Source organism: Drosophila subpulchrella, unplaced genomic scaffold (assembly GCF_014743375.2).
Source record: "Drosophila subpulchrella strain 33 F10 #4 breed RU33 unplaced genomic scaffold, RU_Dsub_v1.1 Primary Assembly Seq354, whole genome shotgun sequence".
Classification (NCBI taxonomy): Eukaryota; Metazoa; Arthropoda; class Insecta; order Diptera; family Drosophilidae; genus Drosophila; species Drosophila subpulchrella.
Window position 1 is genome coordinate 3,028,583 of NW_023665577.1, and position 19,425 is coordinate 3,048,007.

Here is a 19,425-nt window from a genome sequence, read left to right on the forward strand (position 1 = left end):
CAAGTCACCCGGGTGCCAGGATTCATTGCGAGCACACTGTGCGAAATTGGAGAAGCTTCGATGGAGGTGACTGAGCGGAAAATCCTGGGCTTAGCCGCGGGCAAACCCGTACTGTTGGTGTTGATTGCAAAATGCATCCATTAGATTGCCAGCCCCCCGGCCAGAAGGTCAATTAATAATGCTTTCTCGATAATTATCAATGTGTTTGGGGGGGGTCGGTTTAATGGAATTTCCAGGAATAAGTACCCGGCGTGCGGGAGGAAATTGGACAAGAAATTTCCGCGACAGATTGATTGCCACTTCGGGGAATTCAATCAAGTGTGACTGGCCGCCCTTGAGTTGCGGTCTGTTATCCATCGAAATTAAAGGGGAATTAAATGACCATAAACGTTTTGGCACGTAGAAATTATGGCGAGGCCTTTTCAAGTTGAGTAAAGGCGGTGGTCCCTGGAGTTTTTCTCTCAACAGGTTAAATCAACGGTCAATTATGGCCTGTTCAAGTGAAATTCGTCGGAATTGGTATTAATATACAGATTATTATTATGAGAAATATTATTAATTTAAAGGCCTGACTTCTTTAAGGCCTGATTTTTAATTGATAGAAAATTGGAAGTGAGAGGTCCTCATCAAAGACAGTGCATAATTATGTTAATGACAAGCGCTGAAACTCACTCAAGCTTCTGGTCGATTAATTCAATATTTCTGCATCCCAAACATGCATACTTAATTCTCCTGTGATTTCCAGTGATTTCAAGTGGCTTGCCATTGCATGTGAGTTATCGAGTGGTTCAGATTGAAGGTGTGAGAGCATCCACTTCGGGCACGGTTCAAAGGTCAAGGGTAGTAATTTAATAAATTGAAAACGAAACTGTTTTTTTCTCGGGAAGTTCATTATCGGTGCGCAGTTGTTCTAACATTGGTCTATCAGGCTGTCAAATATTGACGAAGTAAACGCAAGGCTCATTTAAAATTTATCGAAAATATCTGGGCACCGTTTCAGCGTTTCCAGTTTGGCCGGATTGCCAGCGGTTTCGTAATGAGTTTTATAGACTTTAAACTGGCAGTTAAATTGACCCCAATTCAAACGGTCTATCAAAACGTCGGATTTGGCTGATTTGGGCAAACATTTCAGCGAGGTAAGCAAAGTTACCCCTAAACTTTATATTTTTACTTACAGGGGGAACCAATCTCTTAATTATGTGAAATCGATACTGCTTTAATGGGGATCTAAAATTTAACAACGTCTTAGGTTGAAGTCATTATTACCTTAGTAAAAAGTTAGACGTGATTTGCATTAATAAATTATAATACATTGTTGGAAAATAATAAAAAGTGTAACTTTCCATGGTTATTTAGTAATTAGTAATTAAGATTAATAGTATTTTTACACTGTTTTGTAATAACATTTTGGTCTTAGTTCATTGAAGTTTAAATTAAGTGCCTATTGAACGTGAAAACTTTACAGAATTTAAATATGATAAAAACTAAGTAATATACCAATTTGATTTAATAGATTTATATATTTTTAAGACCTATTGAATTTTTTTTTAAGTTCCTTGAAATACAAACAAATTTATTTAGAACTTATATGAGTTAACATAAATACAGCAAAAGGCCAACAACAAACTAAAGCATTTCAATATTTCATGGAAATTAAGATTAAACTTAAAGGCTTACAGGAAACGAATAGCAAACCCTTCCATTGAAGCCTTGTGGCTTAAAGCAATATTTGCCCCCACAAAATAGGGCTTAGTTATCTGTGGCTTGTCACACGAAGTGCAAGGGGGCGATCTGAACATTCCGATAGCGGCAATTGGATGCATGTTCGACAAATGAGCGTGACCGGGGTGCAGAACAAAGAGTTACCTTTGCCTTTGAGCGGGTGTCGGCCCAAAGACAACAAATTACACCTGTTGAGGCGCGAAATTAACAACAACACTATCTCTGGCCCCACAATCGTATCGGGTAAATAATAACCCACCGGCTAAATGCGGGCCAGGGGAGCCGTGTCACATGCAGTGAGTCGGTGGGGGTGGTGTGGAGTGACTGGGTTCCAAGGGGACCGAAAAGGGGTAGCACCACCCCCAGCGGACAAGTCACGTGTCGTATGTCCTGGTTCCGTGTCGTGTTGGATAACTAAATAATTCCATGTTGCGCTTCTTTGTTCTCAACTTTGTCTAATCCGAACCATTTTCAGCGACACTCAGAAAAAATTAGGAACTCTTTAAAAGTAATAAAATATTTTCGGAGATTAGTTTAAAAAATAGAATTTAACATGTTGTATTAAAAACAAAGATTAAGAACCTTTTTCTTTTTGTAGATTTTTGCTAGCAATAAGGAATATTTTCAATTCTAAAACAATAAATATATATGTTTCGGGAAGCATTTTGTTGTTCTGTTCTTTAAATCTCAAAATTAAAGACAAAGTTCAGTTCATCAAAGGATAATACCAATTTGTAGTTGAAAATTGGCTTACCAACTTTCTCCCCAGTTAATTGAATCAATCTGGGAAATGGTCCCCACTAAAGCCGCAAATTAATACTGCGGTTGTTATTTTACGCCCTTTCTTTAAACAAGGATCTGACGAAATGCGGTTGACCATGACAAAAGTTTCCACACAGTAAATAAACGTGAGATGTTTTTCTGGAATTTTAAATTGCCGTTTAATTGGCCACAGCCCCACACAAGTTTTTCCCCCACTGTCGGCACGTGTGGTTTTGCCGAGATTTCGCCGTAAAACCACTGAACAAACTGGCATCTCGTATTTATTTGCTTTTTTCATGTTTTTGTTTAGACAATTTCGTTTTTCCGTTGGTGCGGCCATGTCGTATGAGTAATAATTCATTCATTAAAAGGCCGTAAACACGCGTTGCTTGGGGGAAAATATTCGGCGGAAACGTTGGAAAATATAAGAGAGACCCAGCCGCGTCGCGCTGACCAGCGTAATTACCTACTTATTGAGTTGTAATTGCAAAAGTTGGAGTAATTGCTGAACTGAGTCGAGCGGAGCTCAGCATTCGCCAGCCAAAGTTCTCACTTCCATGAATTCCAAGGAGCCGTATTCATTAGCTTCCTGACTTTGTGAGCCACAGGACGTTGGCAACTTTCCCCATTCGCCTGGCTGAGCTCAAAACAAAGACGCCCACTCAAGGAACAATTAATTAAAAAGAAGCTAGATAATTCCTGATAACCAGGCGTAGCCTCTCCTTTTGTTGGCCAGCTCTCGGAAAATATATTGAATGCAAATCGAGTGGAAGCCTGAGCCTTATGCAGGCTCCATAAATAGCCAACAAATCCCTCAATCGAATTTGAATGCCATGAATAAAGGCTTGTGCAGTTGTGGGCCTTGCAATAAAGTGCATATATTTTCCAATTAGTCCATGTATGGATAATAACTACCTAGATGTCTGGATTCAAAGCAAATAACTATGTATATACCATTTTCAATTTAAATTACTTGAGCTCAAATTAAGGTAATATGAATAATTATTTTCAAGTCAACCTTTTCCATTTCTTTCCATTTTCCACTTTCAATTTAATTATTCATTTTTAATACCCAAAAAATAGGGCAGGCTAGTCTGGTTTTGAGGTTTTGTGCTTTACAAATTTACCTTTTGCCTTTAGTTAATCCTGAAAAGTGCTGAACCTAGGTCACGGTTAAATTTGTTTGGCGTACTTAACATAATTAAAACAAATGTATTTTCCTACCCTTCACTGGCTATATGTTGCACTTTAGAACAGAGCCGTCTTAATTGAGTTCTTCATGGTAAAATACTCCTCTCCTTGTTGTCGGGTAATTTTTAATGACCCCGCAGACCTCCCAAGGACTCATAATTAGCTGAGGGCCAGGGTTCTCACCTTTGCCTTTTTCCATCAACAATTTTCCTGACATTTCCTTCGTTTTCCCGCCGTGAGTCACATTTAGGTGACGTTTTAATGAAGAAGCCAACGAGTAAGAGATCAAAGTGCCTGTAAACATAACTCGCAATCGGTTCTGACATGTGTGTGTGGGTGGTTTTCTGCGGTTGTCGCCTGTGACCTTTGACATTGGATGCTGGCTGCTTTGTGCGCCTTTCATCATTTGTCACTTTCAGCTGGCTGCCGGCTTGTTGAGTTGCTAGCTGGCACACATAAATCAGACGCAGATTGAGTTGCCTCAAAACACAGTTCCAGATGACATTTGGAATCGTAAAGCTGCCAGAATCGATAGTTAAAATTCTTGAAGATATTCTTTTAATTGTTCCCCAAAAATAAACGTGCTTAGCCTTCATCTGGCATTTGGCAAAAATAAAAATTTCCTAATTGACGCTGCCGAAAGTACTTAAGCCGGCGAAATTGCTTTCCAAATTTAACGCCGTTTCAGCAGTACTTTCTCTTATTAGAAAACTTTCCCTAGGTGCGAGGATGGTTTTATTAAATTTGTGTTGCAATTACCGGAGCAAATCGCAATTTTATTACTTTTCCTACGCAGCTCAACGAGTTTTAAAGAGCCTTAAATCGAACTCAACCCGTTGGCGAGGTGAGTAAATGGAAGAGGGAATGAAAAACCAGGAGTTCCTCTGAGGTAACCCTAAGCCAGAACCCCTTTGAGCAACAGATGCCCCAGGAGGATGCTCATCTCGAAGCTCGGGCCCATGGTGATGATTAAGTTTGCCAGACCTTGTTGTTCCTGTTCATGTCATAATGATAATAATGATAATAACAACAAGCGGACGAACGAGGCAAATAAAAACAGAAGTAACCAAAATAAAGGGCCTGATTGGGGATCGGGAATCGGGGGTTTCGACCCCAGAAGGAACAGTTCATGCTAACGACATTCAGATAAACATGAGATACCCGGGCCCAAGAATCAGCGGCAGCAACAGCACAAACAACAGCCAATTGACATTGGCTAGGACCAACGGACGGACAATTTGCTGCCTGTTGCCGTCCCATGGAAATTTATATGCCGAGCCAAGAGCCAAGAGCCAGGACCCAAGCCCAGCCCCAAAGCAAATTGAATAGCAAATAAGAAACTTTGGCCTAAGCACTCGGCCCGATCGAATCGTAGATACCCTTTGTGGAGACCACAGGAATCTGAATCGTTTGGAAAAATGATTTCAGCCGTAAAAAGCTTTGTGTTTGTATCTGGGTTTAAAAAATGAAACACACATACTGTGTTTGTACTTCACAGCCAGCTATCCTATCTGCAACTCGTCAGTGATGTGTTTTTGGATATTTAAAAGTCTCAAGTAGAAGAGTATATATGAACATTCGATACAAAATGTCCCATAAATATTATTATTTTTAACGTAAATCTGTTTCATATACAGGAACTTAAATAATAGATTTTAAGAGATGTTTTAAGAACATTTACAGGATCTACAATAACTTATCTCTTTAAAAATAAATACAACAGTTTTGATTGCTGTTTTAAATGGCCATATGGTTATTTTAAACTCTTCCTTAGGAAAGTTCTTGACATTTATTTTATAAACAATTTTAAAAATTGGTTTAATTTCAAGTAATGTTTTAGGAACATCTTCCCAGAATCTAAAATTTTGGTTTGTTGAATGAACAAATATAAATTTGATTTGATTGAAAACCGTATAAAATTTTTTACTTTTTGATATTCAATTTAAAAAAAATTTTAGCTAATGTTTTAGAATTTGAATAGGAAAGTAAAACCAGTTTATGTCTTAACCTTTGTTCACTTTTTGATACAAACAACGTCTTTTTATAGGCATTCTAAGCACTTTAAAAAGCTAATGCTTGCAAGCCACAGCTGGCAACACTGTTCAGTAATATTCCTATGGGGTATCTGCTCCTTGCGGATCGAGTTCTCAGGTTGGCAGACTCCTGACAACCGACTCGGGATTCAGGGAGTGCCCGAGAGCCTCCAAATGGGCTTAGTCGAGGGCACTGCGGTTGTGAGCTCCCCTTAACTTTACACGCTCACATGGATGGGAAACGGCTGGCAGTTAGGCAGTCTGCCACAAAAGGAGACGGGTGGATGAGCAGGTGGAGGAGGATGTAGATGGACGAAGACAACCACTTGGTGGCAGACTCCGCTTACTTGTCAGTCAGTTAGGCAGCTGGTCTGTTCCGGAGAATTCCCCGCCGGCCACAGGAAATACTACACGGAAAATGAAAGCAAAAACCGCACACGACGACGGTAACTTGTAAGTTGGTGGCACTCCGATTCCTGTTCCACAATCCAGAATACGGAATTCGGAATACAGAATTCTTCGGTGGAAATAGCATAAATTTCAATTTTAGATTATGTGTGCTTAATAAAATATTTGCTCTTATCTCGGTACTCCTCAAACCCAGTGCTCTGTGCATATTTTATGTCTGACTTTTATGAGCTCGAACTTCGCTATTTGCGGATGCTCATGCGGGATTGTCTATAGAAACCTGGAAAACTGGTGGGGAACTAGATGTCTTGGTTTCGCCCAAAAGAGAATCTTTAATTTGCCAGCATCTCTTGCTCTCTCCTTATATATTTCCCATTGGGGAGCAGCATTTAGGCCATGTGGCAAGCCACCCAAATTGTGGCTAATTAACAAATGCCACGCACAGTAAAGTTGTCTGAAAAACCTGTCTGGCCTAACTAATGGAAGCGCTGCCTTTCCCCCGGGGAGTCTTATCTTAAATGCGGCCCAGAAAAGTAGGCTATGGATTTTGGCCTCTTTTTTCGAATACACGTAGCGCGCTGCAAGAGTCGGTTATTTAAGGTCCTATAACTCAATCCAAATGTGCCCGCCACTCTGCCCCAGCAGATTATACAAATTTATGCAACAGTGTTGGCACTTTGTAGCCCGGCCCCTCAGCTGGTCTTTTTTCTCATATTTTTTTTAAGTTTCGTTGGGGAATTTTATGGCATTACTGACTTCTGCTGCTGGTGCTGCTGTTTTTTATGACGACCGACTACATGGCTGCTGCTGTTGCGCATTTCCGCTGCCTGAAAGCTGGCAAATGTCTGGGCTGTACGACTATATCTATATATCTGGGACCAAGCGGCAGAGGTGGATTTTGATTTTCATTAAAGAGCGAGCAAAACGTTGCTGTGGTGAAAAAACAAATTTATTGCAGCCACACGCATCGACTTCAAAGTGGATTTTCCAGCAATGTAATTTAGCTCCCCGCTTTCGCGTTTTTCTTATTTTGAGTCGCTTTAAAGCGGCCGCTCTTTAATGGCCATTTAAAAATACATCAAATCCCGCTTAATTGTGGGAGCTAGTTTATGGCAACATTTCCTCTGAGAGAAGGGAAAGAAAGTAATGCCCCCGAGATCGTCATCGATGTGTGGGAGTTCCACTGGAAGTTGGCCGGGCCCACTTGGCTGGCATTTCGCCAGCGAAACTGGCAACATTAAAACAAACATTATTACCAACGGCACCGCAAGGCATTCAACTTGAGTGGCTGTAAATGCCACAAAAGGCCCGCAAGGATCTCCAGGACGTGCACTTACTCGGCCAAGGAGAAAAAGGAGCTGGAGCAGGAAACTCATTCGGGCACTGGCGACAATGAAACGTTTTAAAAGTTGGCAAATAATCGCGACTCAAATAGAGGCAAGGGCAATTGCATCCATCCTGGCGAAACACAAACATTAAAAAGTGTTTCAACTGTCGTGGCAAATGGGAAAACGGCTTAAGCACCGACTCGCCGAAAAGCTCGGGAGCAGCTTAACGAGCACTTTGGGAGCGTTTCACCAGGACACGCCCATACCAATCCCATCCTTATAACTATATCCATGTACATCTCACATCGTCGCCACTTAATTCCTGTAAGTTCTCCCCCGTTGACGTTTTCACGCTGGCAGCCCAACAACGTGCCCCTTCTAATTGTCCTCTCCGCTTTCCTTACTACTTAATAATGCAGAAATCCTCAAAAATTCATGTTGTGTCTGTGGCAACGTGTTTGAGACAATTTTACGCGAAACCGCCCCGGGGAGTGGGCTGAAAACCAGGACAGCCATAAATGAGGCTTCAGTGGAGTCTAAGGAAAAACATACATCGGAGAAATGTCCCAGGGTGAACTGCTTCACATCATAAGCATTTAATATAGTGAGCAAAAAATACCATCTTATTATAGACATTTTATTGTTATCAAATATATGGCAAATAAATTGCAATTAAAGTTATAATTTTTGGGGTGCCACATAAATCACTTGGGTTTAGGTTTCTAAAAGTATGCAGTAAATAAAGATTAAAGGCTTTTTTTAAAGAATTCATTGTACTTCAAAGTTTAAAATATATTGCTGCATACTTTTAGACAGCTAAAAAATATATTTGAAAGTGATTTAAAAACCTTAGTGATTTGTGTACCAATCCCGTATATTTCAAATTAAAAATTTTTGAAAAATGTTTACTATTAAAATTTGTTTAAGATAGGTAAACATCTTTGTAACAATTAAAAAAATTAAAAAATTAAATTAATAATTAAAAAAATTATTTAGAAACAGTTATATAACATTTTTTAAAAATTGTTTTTGTCTGTACGTTTATATACCTTTTGTACCATTTTTAAAATAAAGCAACATTCACCCCAATTCAAACCCTTTTCTTTATTCCAGTGTAACAGGTCCTGTCTATGCCTTAATTAAGTCAGTAAGTAAATCATGATTAGTGCCCATCAAATTGAAGCCAATTCCCAGATTTTCGGCCAGCCTAATTCCCGACATATGCTGGTCGTTTTCTCGGGCCATAAATCATCTTAAAGCGCCATCCTCCAACCGGGCAGACCACGCCTGACCTATATGTGTGGCCATGTTGCGTGTTGCCCGACATTTCGGACATGGCCATGAAAGCCGCAAAAACATATGCAAACGCAGTTAACTGAGTGCGGCTGTCGTCTGCCAAATGTTTGTCAAAATGAATAAATTTTGCAAAATTAATTACAGCTTGCCAGGGGCTTCGGGCGGGGTGTTGATGTCTGGAAGGGATGGTATGGGGGTGTGGGTCTGGGTCTGGCGTTGTCACCCAGCACGCAGCCAACACAATTGGGGCAGCCATGGGCACCCAGCAGGAAAATATCTACACCCTCACACACACGCTCGATGATAATAGATTCGCGATGGGAACTCGGGAAGCAGGTTTGCCATTTCGCAGAGCAGCGTACAAACTCAAACTGAAACTCAAACTCCGCTCCCGGCCAACGACAATGCCAACTGGCAGCTGGTGTGGCAATTAAAAGCCCCAATTATTCCGACTTTAATCGATTCGCGGGGCTCTGTCTCACGCACAGCCACATCCACATCCACATCCCATGGCCTGTCTATTCCCAGAGCGGAAATTGCGAGTTCGCCGAAAGACTCCGCCGGGAGTTCGCATTGCGTGACACCGGGCGTTGGGATATATGAGGATATATTGCCGGAATCGAGGGGGGCGGAGGAATCCAGGACTCTGTTCATGCATGTGTAGGCTCAACTTAACCAGGCATTTACACGAAAAACTAATGCCATCCAGGCCTTGACTTATGTAGGTCAAACAAAAAATCAAAAGGCGAAGGAAACTTTAGCTTCCGTTGCTTCTACACGATATACTATATCTATACCATGTCATTGTTTCAGTAAACAAACAAATACCTTATGGATATTTCCGTTATCAACAGATTTGAATCTAGACTTGTCATTTCAGGCAAATTAAAAACAAGACTCTCTTAAATTCAGTGCCTTTGATAAGTCTAGTTGTAATAAGTTATAAAAGGACAAGAATTAAAACCATATTTCAGTGCCTCGTATATCAAATACCCGTTACTCTTCTTTATTTCAACATAAAACTGAAGAGCAACTCTATTGGCGACACGACTGACATCACATTACTTTTAAAATAACAGTGCGATTGGAATGATTTCGGGCATATAGATAGGTACTAACGAATATAATCAGATTAAGTTTAGACAGCAGTCTAATCTCATTGCTTAAATCCAGTAAGTAGACAAAAACTTAATGGATATCTCTACTATCATAGCACTTCGGCTTATAAGAAAATACCTCTTCTAATGATTCTAAGCGAACTTTGGTTAAAAATAAATTGATCTCCCAAATTCATATTTAGATTTCATTTTAAATATACTATGATCTGACTAAAATTAGCAAATATTCCAATGTTAAGAATATGGTTATGCATATAATCCTAATCCTAATCCTCATCATAAGATTTAAGTAGTTAAGATAGGATCTTTCAAGTGCCGAGCCAATGCAAGTTCTTGTACAACCAATCATATAGATAAAAAATAGTACTACTCACTCAGATTCATTGTTCTCGAAGACGAGTTCTCCGCGAGCCTCCTCGTAGTCCTTGGCGTCGGTGGCCGTGTCGTTCTCGGTCCAGTAGGGCACAATGACGGTGCCGCGGGCGCCGGAGTAGCGCATCACCTTCAGCTCGAAGCGGCCGACGGACTCGGTGATCTCGAAGACCGAGTCCGTGAAGGCGAAGATGCCCGCGTGGTCGTCGTCCAGGATCATGACGGTGGCGATCATCGGCACGGCCAGCTTGACGCCCTCCGAGGGATTGAAGAGCCGGATGTAGAAGCACTCGTCCTCCTCGAAGACATCGTCGTCGATCACCTCGATGCGGAAGCGCTGCTCGTCGACGCCGGGCGGGAAGCTGAGCAGGCCCTTCCGGCCGACGAAATCGTTGCCGGCGGAGGCGGTGCCGTCCTGCGTCTCGTACTCCACGCTGGCATACGTCGAAATGTCTCCACGGCGCACCACCCGCACCTCGAACTCGCCGCAGTTCTCCATGACGGTGTAGTGGCCCGGCTCGAAGTACATCCGGATGGGATCGTCCGCCTCCTCCTCGTCGCCGGCGTGCAGCTGGGCCTTCACCTCGGTGAGATCGCTGTGCGCCCGCTCTTGGATCTTGCGCATTAGGTTGCCGCTGCCGACCATCTTGCGGGTGGCCTGGATGCGGTAGAAGGCGCGCGACTTGTTGCTCCGCGCCAGCACCTGCTCCTGGGCCATCATCTCCAGCTGCTCGAGATCGGCCTCGGGGTACTTCTGGCGTAGCTCCGTGAGCACATGGATGTACTCCCGGCGGGCCTCGTCGAAGGCCTCGGCGTCGTTCGGGCGCGAAGAGGTGACCATCGGGTGTTTGGGGCCCTTCTCCGCATCCATCTCCACCTGGTCGTGCTCGCCGGCCACCACGGTGCCGCGCTTGTTCACCCGGTAGTTCTTGTCCATGTACTTGTAGACGAGCAGCCGGCGCTCGGCGATGTATGCCCAGAGCACGGTCAGCGGGAAGAAGAGCAGGGTCACGATCGCCTCCCACACGAGGATCACGCCGGGCGTGAACACGGACAGGATGAGCCACAGCCACACGTAGGCGAAGATCGAGAAGAGGGCGGTCACGAAGAAGACGCGCAGGTGCCGGATCCTCCGCACCTCGCCGGCCGGAATCCAGATCATGCAGACGGCGATGATCATGAACAGGTTGTAGGCGGCGGAGCCCACGATGGTGCCTGGTCCCAGGTCCCCGCTCTCGAAGTCCTTGGCATAGATCTCGATCACCGAGAGCAGGATCTCGGGGGCACTCGACCCAAGGGCCATCAGCGTGAGATTGGCCACCGTTTCGTTCCAGATCCTCACGTGCATCACTTGCTTGGTGTTGTTGGGACCCTTCACCACCACCGCCCTTTCGATTGAGGTGATGGCCTCGATGGCGGCCATGAAGCGATCCGCGATGATGGAGACGCCCACGAACAGGTAGATCAGCAGCATGAAGTAGACGAAGCCGCGGATGAGCCGGTCACCAATGGAAATGTTGCGCTGCGGCATCCACAGTGGCAGGACCAGGCCCTCGCTGCACTGGCGCAGCTCCTCCACATCGGGTGCGTCCACATTGGTCTTCATCAGCTGCTTCAGTTCGTCCTCCAGCTGGGACGGCGCCCCCTCCACGCCCTCCTCGCCGTGCACCACCTGCCTCGCCTGCACCTGGGCCTGCACCTGCCTTAGCCGCCGGCTGAGGAAGTGGCCATCGTCCTGGCTGAGATTACTGCTGCTCTGGTCGTCGGCGGAGGAGGAGTGGGAGCTGATGTTGAGGTACGCCGCCTGCCGCGCCTCGGTCTCCTGGACCTTCAGCAGCGACTGGGCGGTGGCGTACACAAAGATCACGAATAGTGCGCAGGTGAAGATCGACTTGAGGAGCAACTGCATGGCTGGTAATTGGCTGGGGATGGCTTCTCTCCTGATCCTGGAAGTGATGGGGCTCTCCAGTCCCGTTGGCCTGACTCTGGAAGCTTTGTTGCGTTCGATTTGGCTGTGATTTGTGCTGTGCAGTTGCTGTTGCAGTTGCTTGTAGCTAGTTGCAATTAGTGTTGCTGCCGGGAGTGTTGCTAGTTGCTAGTTGCTTGTTGCTGGTTGCCAGTTGCTAATGACGGTGACTATGACGTGGGACCGCGAGAAGGCATTCTCGCAATGGCACGTTCAACACTCTGACGCAGTTGGGCCGCTGCACCTGCGGGAGGGGAAGGGAAGGGGAGAGTCGTTAGTTAGTTGACTTGTGCCTATTCTGGGGCACCTATTTCGGGTGCATTGCATCACGAGTGTGTCGCCAGGCGCAATGCCACTGCGAAGGTTGCGAAAGCCCGCAAATAGTCGCTAGAAGAGCCCGCCCAGATCGCCAAAACGAGAGGCATGCATCAGCAGGGTGGTGCAAATGGGTTAGGAAATATGTTATTAATGAATAATTACCAGGATATAAGAATATCTAATCGAAAGTGTTTAAAAAATCCTGGATTCTTTACTTTAAACGAACTACCACATAACAATGACAAACATGTTGCCATGCCCCTATATCAATGCCAATTAACGAGTTCATTTTAAACAACATTCATTGATTTTGGAAAATTATCTGGACGGTAAAAATGGGATAAAATAAAATTATTAAAAACAGATTCAATAAATTTCTTATTTGCTCAAAAATACCTTTATTTCTCTAATCAAAAACTTTTATTTCTTCTATATTAATTACAGTGTACATAAATTGAAAATTATTCTATTATTATTCTATTCTTTGAAACTATCTAAAAAATATTTAATAATTAAAAGCCACAAAAAAAAATAAATTCTATTGAATTTGGAAATGATTGAAACTACTGTAAAAGTATTTCTATGCTAGCCAAAAAAAACCCCATTTAAATTATTTATTTAATTGCTTTTCGAACCAATATTCCCATCTTTCCACATCAACAAAACAATCTCCTAAAAATTGTAGAAATTAAATTTAATTAGAGTTTTTATTTTCCCTCTTTGTGGGGGGCGTAGCTTTTCTTTGAGCTTCGCCAGGCAGTCGTTCAGCTGTTTTGTCTATTTACACGAAAACGAAATTAAATGCGTAAATAGACAGCATAAAACATAAACAAAAGTGCAGCTATAAAATTTGCCGGAGCAGACGCAAAACTAGAGGCAAACAAAGTTCATTTTCCGGGAAAATGAAAAACAGACCGAGTTGAAAATTAAACTGCTGAAAGTTAGCTGCAAATTGAATTGTAAACCGAAGGAGAGGAAAGTGCAGAGAAATGGGCTTGACCAAGACCAAGATCGATAATATACATATACATGCATGTGTACATAATTCTCGAATGTCAATAACGGGAACCAAAAACGGAACCAAAAACATTAACGTTTGGATGGCAACAGAAGGCAAACAAGTGACTGACAAGGCAGACCCAAGATAAATGCAGAAAATAAAGCGGGGGAAATCGAGTGAATTGCACATTTGCAGATAAAAACTGTTGACAACTGAAAAAGGGGGGCTGAAGACTTGTTTAACCAACTTTTATAACTTCAAATATCGCGAAGTCGAGCAAGGGAATGCAGCGAAACTTTGATAACAAACAGAACTTTATTTGCTAATGTATTAAACAAGAAATTTTAGATTATAAATTTATTTTTATAAGAAACACACTCAATAAATATGTTTTAAAATATCATATACATAGATCTTCAAATGATATATTTAAAAGGTTTAAGGATTAATAATCAATTCAAAGGTAATGAACATTTTTTAAACAATTTTTTTGTTAATGAAATATTAAATTTTTTTAGCTTTCGTTAAAATGTTTTTCAACATTTTTGTCGTTTTTGAAACACGACTAAAAATCTCTTTAGTTAGTTTTCTCGTCCGCATGTTAACTAGAATTAGTTTTAACCCCCATTTTAAGCAACAAGTATGTTAAACGACAAAAACCGCTTTAGAATTGTTAAAGTAATTTATGTTTTAACCGTTTAATAAGGTATTGTAATTATTTATTCCGTTTTCTTCAGTGTCGGAAACGACTATTGCTTACAGAAGATATTTCTTCAGAAAATAAACTGACACTAGGAACTTTCCGTTTACAGTTCGCCGAGGTAAATTTTCCGTGAAAACATTTGCATTCAGTCCAATGACGTATTTATACTTGAGTTTCCCTGTTTTAATATGCACATTTGGATCACAGCACACTCATTCGGACGGCACAACACTTTGGCTCCGGCTTCGAAATCCAATAAATCAATATGCCCCACGGTTTATGGCGAAGGGGCTCAGATAATCATCAACGTTTGCATTAATTTAGCAATTACAACAAGAGCCGACAGCAGTGCCGATATAGATAGACAAAGAGCGGGACAGCCTGATGGGGAGCGAGGGAGATGGAGGACAGCAGGGAAATGGGAAAAGGGGGAAGGTAGGGAGAAAGCGGTGAAAGTAAATGAAGATGAGACACACAGACGCCCCTGGGAGCACCGAACATATGCTGGGCAAGCGTTCCAATTTCTCCTCTCCGTTTTTCATTCCGGCGGTAAATTGCATTTGGCCATTATTGGAAAATGGTTGCACGTCGGGTTAAGAGATTGCGAATTAATTAAAAAGCTTTGCCCCGGGCAAAGAATGCAGCTCCCACTTTCCTTACATTTCTCCGCTTATCAAATGCACCGAACTCTGATATTTCAGCCAGCCCTTGCACTCGTTAAAGTAGAACTAAAATTAACACGGATTTTTAAAATTAGCACAAACAAAAAATAATATAATCGTCTGGCGATCGAACGCGCCGCTTTTCACCAAGGACTGCGACTGAAAATGCAGCTGAGCGAATATGAAAGAGTATGAACGTGGGAACGGGAATAGAAATGCAGAGAGAGAAAATATTGATGCTTAATAAAATCTCAATGTCTATAATTGGTACTCAGTAAATCCCAAAAAGTAATTTATATTAGGTAAGGCATTTTTAAATTACCTATTAATCAGAGAATAAACAATAAAACAATTTTCTTTAAATTCGATTTCCAGCCATATTGGATTAGACCTACAATGTTTTCATGAAGTCATAATTGGATTTAGGCCTAATCTTATTCTGATTTGAATACAATTTCCTGCCATACTGGATTAGTTTGAAAATGTTTTCATTAAATCTTAATTGGATTAAAGCCTAATCGAATTTTGATTTGGTAAAAATAAAGTGATTGCTGAAAGTCTGATTTAATAAAAACATTTTCTCGAAAAATTCAACGTCTATAAATTACTATTCTTAAATGGTATTTCAAGCGCCAATTATTTTATTTTGGAAAACATACTCCTAAAAATTTATTATTGTAAGAGAAATTTTGCAAATATTAAATTTTGGACGCTAAAAAATTGCATAACCCATCTTTAAAGTTCAGATTATTATAAATTTTTTAAAAAGGTACTACAATAGCTGGGTTCAGTTGCTTTTAAAATTGATCAACGCTTTATAAAAGATGTTCTTTCGGTACTCTGATTTTTTCTAAAAGTGCAAATGTTAAAAAGTTGACGTTATGATTGATGTGCATTTCCCCCTGTGTAGAAATGAGAGCGGGAAAAGATGAGCGGGGCACACGATAGAACGGCATTTTGTTTACGTTGCGCTGGCGCTGTTACGTTGTAACATACATACAAATGTACGTATGTGGATACGTTGCCGACGGTCTGAAGTCGATCCAATTTTTCGGTTTGGTTCCAAGTTCAAGGAGCATTCCCGTTCGAAATCGTCTAGTAAATCAAACACAACACGGCTAATTGGCTGCTAAGTAATTCCCCGTAAAGATGTTTTCAAACAGTCTAGTGGTTCGTCAGCTGGCACAGATTTGGGATTCCATTTTTCGCGATTCGCAATCGCATTTGGCAGCCAACGCACGACTAAATCCACTGCCAGAATCCCCATATTACCACCTGTCTGTGCGCCTCTTTCTCTGCTTTCTCCCTTTCTCTGTCGGCATTTCTCTTTGTCATGTCTGTGTCCCCCAGTTCATAATTATTTGGTGTGCACGGCTTTTGCTTTTGTTCTGCGCTCGGTGTTTTTTCGGTCTTGCCCACCACACCACCTACAAGCGATAGGAAATCGGGCGAACTCAGACCCGGAAAATATGGCAAAAAATGGGTCGGAAAAAAGCTATCATCCCAGCTGTATCGCTGAAATGTCAATGGTGTAATTAAAGAGAAATACGAGTTTTTCAAAGAACACAAAATGTTTTTATAACGTTGTGTAATTTAATGTACGTAGTACATTTTTAAGTAAAAACCCGATAATGGGCGGCTCATTTTTGCGTACTTATAATGCTTATCGCTTGTGTAATATGTCCCATTCTGAGTAATCACGTACTATACGTACACGCAATTTCACAGAGAAAAGTCTATCATAAGTAGAAATGTATTTATCTAAATTATAGGAAATTATCTTTTTATAGAATGAATGGTGCTAATACACATTGTAATATTTTAATTTTTTGTTATTTCTACTTCCTAAAATAAACGGCCTTCAGAAGTAAATGCATAAGTTCCCCCTTTTATTATTAACCATTCGGTTGAGCTCTCAATCAAGCGAACGTCCCTTTTGCTTTTTTTCTGGTTTGTTTATTATTGTCTGAGGTATTCAGCCAAGTTTAACAAAATGCAGGCAATCATTTTGGTAGCCATGCAAATGTTGTGCTAATTTTGTTGACCGTGTGGCTCTTCATTTCAAACACACTTTCATCGTGAACAAGAGACGCCTGCAGAGACCCAATATGCCGGGCAGACATGTGAGGATTACAGCATCTCATGTGGATATCTAAACATACATATATGCTAGGTGGCCACACATAATTTATTCGCATATTTTCCGTCTCCCAGCTAAGCGGCTTTCCGTGCGCATTTCATTTATATTCCCACACGGCGTCATGGGCATACAGATGTGATCAAAATACTAGCACAGCAGATGGAAGTCTACAACTATCATATTCCAGGTGTTATAACAATAATATTTTTGAATAATATTCATGTTTTCCCCTTACTGAGCTTTTTGAATTTATATTGGAGAATATTGGGGCACCTCATATCTCTTACTTTAGCGATATGCCATTGCGAGCATGAAAACTTTTGGGATTGGCTCTGTTTACACCATAATCTAATCAGCGTCGTATACCATTTCAGAGGGCTTTTGGCTCATTCGTCATTCGAACTTTGAAAGAGACCGACGCGGCTTATCCGGGCTCCCGAAATTTTGGCTTATTTACTATGTTAATCTATTGACTTTTTATAACAGTGTATGGTGATTTTCCATTAAAACAAATATATTGAGAAACTCAAAGAAATATCACAGTTTTGTGTTCTTAACCTGGTCGTTGTTATTGATTATTCTGCTTTAAAGACTTGCCTACAAAACTCTGAAAATGTTGATCTGCTGCATGGATAACTGCGAGTTTAACAACTTAATCATTAGTGACGATGAGAATGTTAGGTGCTGGCTCTGTGACGAATATGCCCATATCAAGTGCGCAGGCATATCTGAAAATGTACTTGGCTTAATGGAAATGAAGAGTGGTCTAAAATGGTCCTGTGAAGACTGCAGAGTGATTAAGTCCCAAATGGGAAGGTATATGAGGCAAACACGAATGGAAATCAGTGAGCTCTTCAGCGAAGTTCGAGCTGTTCATGAAAAGTATTTAAAACTGGAATCAGCCTTTGCATCTCGTAAGAAGCTTAGCCTTTAAAAATCCGTCTTTTTAAGAACCTAATTATTGTTCAATAGATTTAATAGATTGTCAGGGTGTTTCTAATTCGGTGGATACTGTTTCACAGCCAGTGAAACTAGATAAACCTAATTCTGCGGATATTGTTACTGAGGGGAAAACTAAATCTGCTGAGTCTCATTATGAATTTGCGACTTTGAACGAACCAACAGCTAAAAACTGGCATCAAAATGCGGCTCCTGTGGCGCTACCCATTATACCTATCCCTGATATCCTGAGAGCTGTTCCTCCATTAAAGGCAGTGTTCGTTTCGAGGCTTACAACATCAACTACTGAAGACGCCCTTAAACACTACATAGTTGCCAAACTTTCCTATCCCGATCCCGATGACATTGTCGTTAGAAAAATATATAATAAACAAAGACGAAAGATTTCATCGTTCAAAGTCTTGGCACCTGATCTTATATACAGCAGGATCTTAAGTCCTGAATTTTGGCCAGAGCATATTGTTGTGCATGAGTTCCTTAAAAAACATGATCTTAAATCAAATAATTTTTAGTCCTAACATATTTATGTTTCAGGTTTGCATTTGAAATTGTTATTTAATAAAAATAAAAGTAAATTATTACTATAGTTATAACAAGCTCTTTTTACCTATACACAAGTTTAAGTTTTAGTTTAACATCTAGTTAGTTTGTATTCATACACAATGCTCTTATACCGATTTTAATAAATAATATTGATATATAACCTTTGAAAATCAAAGTTTATGGTTCACCAACTCTCACTTGTAATATGGGACTCACTTTGAGGTGTTAACAAGAATTATGTACAGTGGTTCTACTATTCCGACCGCCACTGCAAATAGTCTTGAAATATCTCATTCACGACTCTAATGCACACACACAAGCGAAATGCTGCGGGATTTGTCTCCAGGGATACTCACTCCGGGATGGGATTGACTCTGCTCCAAGAGGCAGTAGGAAATCGGGACTTGACGGGAACGCTGAACTGAACGCTGGAGACTCAAGAGTGGATTGTGGATCGCCCCGCAGTTCGTCTCAGGCGTGACAATACATAGTTTCGCCCGCCCGTGGGGTGGGTGGCCTTCGCTCGCTTCCTGGCAAGCAACTGAGCCGCAGTACTGCCGCTCAGCCAGGTGCGCCGTACTGGGGGAATAGCGGGTTGTGCCGGTGTGGGTGGGCGTTGCAACGCGATGGGCGTGGCCCGATCACTCACCTGGGGATCCGGTTTCGGTCCTTTCGGTGTTTGACTCTTGGGGAAATCGTTAGCTCTGTTCCGATTTTGATTTTCATGAAGTATAAATCAGAGCATTCGCACTCGCATTCGGATCGCGTGTAGTCTAATCAAATTGCCACTTTGGCAGCCGCAGATATCAGCTGGCTTTTTACTCAGTCCCCTCGCTCGATCGTATATAAGGTACATATTTGGTATATGACGCACGGACCGGCCTCAGATACGGTGACTCGATA

General features: G+C 41.7%; 2 protein-coding genes across 10 annotated transcripts in view; one reads left to right on the forward strand and one right to left on the reverse strand.

Annotated features, from left to right (window-relative positions):
- Positions 1-19,425, reverse strand: part of LOC119560886 (sodium/calcium exchanger 3) — a 40,877-nt gene that overhangs the window by 13,108 nt on the left and 8,344 nt on the right. For 6 of the 9 annotated variants that reach the window (XM_037874580.1, XM_037874578.1, XM_037874572.1 and 3 more), the window contains exons 1-2: positions 14,878-15,033; positions 10,233-12,440 (exon numbers count right to left, since the gene is read on the reverse strand). In XM_037874580.1, the coding sequence (XP_037730508.1) occupies positions 10,233-12,139 (1,907 nt within the window). In that variant the 5' untranslated portion in view covers positions 12,140-12,440; positions 14,878-15,033. Of the gene's footprint in view, positions 1-10,232; positions 12,441-14,877; positions 15,034-15,879; positions 16,030-18,878; positions 19,102-19,171; positions 19,296-19,425 lie in introns of those variants that run through there. The other 3 variants (XM_037874574.1, XM_037874575.1, XM_037874573.1) reach the window with 3 other exon arrangements.
- On the forward strand, positions 16,243-18,491 carry LOC119560218. The gene is made up of 3 exons (XM_037873577.1): positions 16,243-16,477; positions 17,394-17,933; positions 17,992-18,491. Exons 2-3 carry the CDS (start codon positions 17,633-17,635, stop codon positions 18,489-18,491), a joined length of 801 nt encoding a protein of 266 aa, XP_037729505.1. The 5' UTR covers positions 16,243-16,477; positions 17,394-17,632.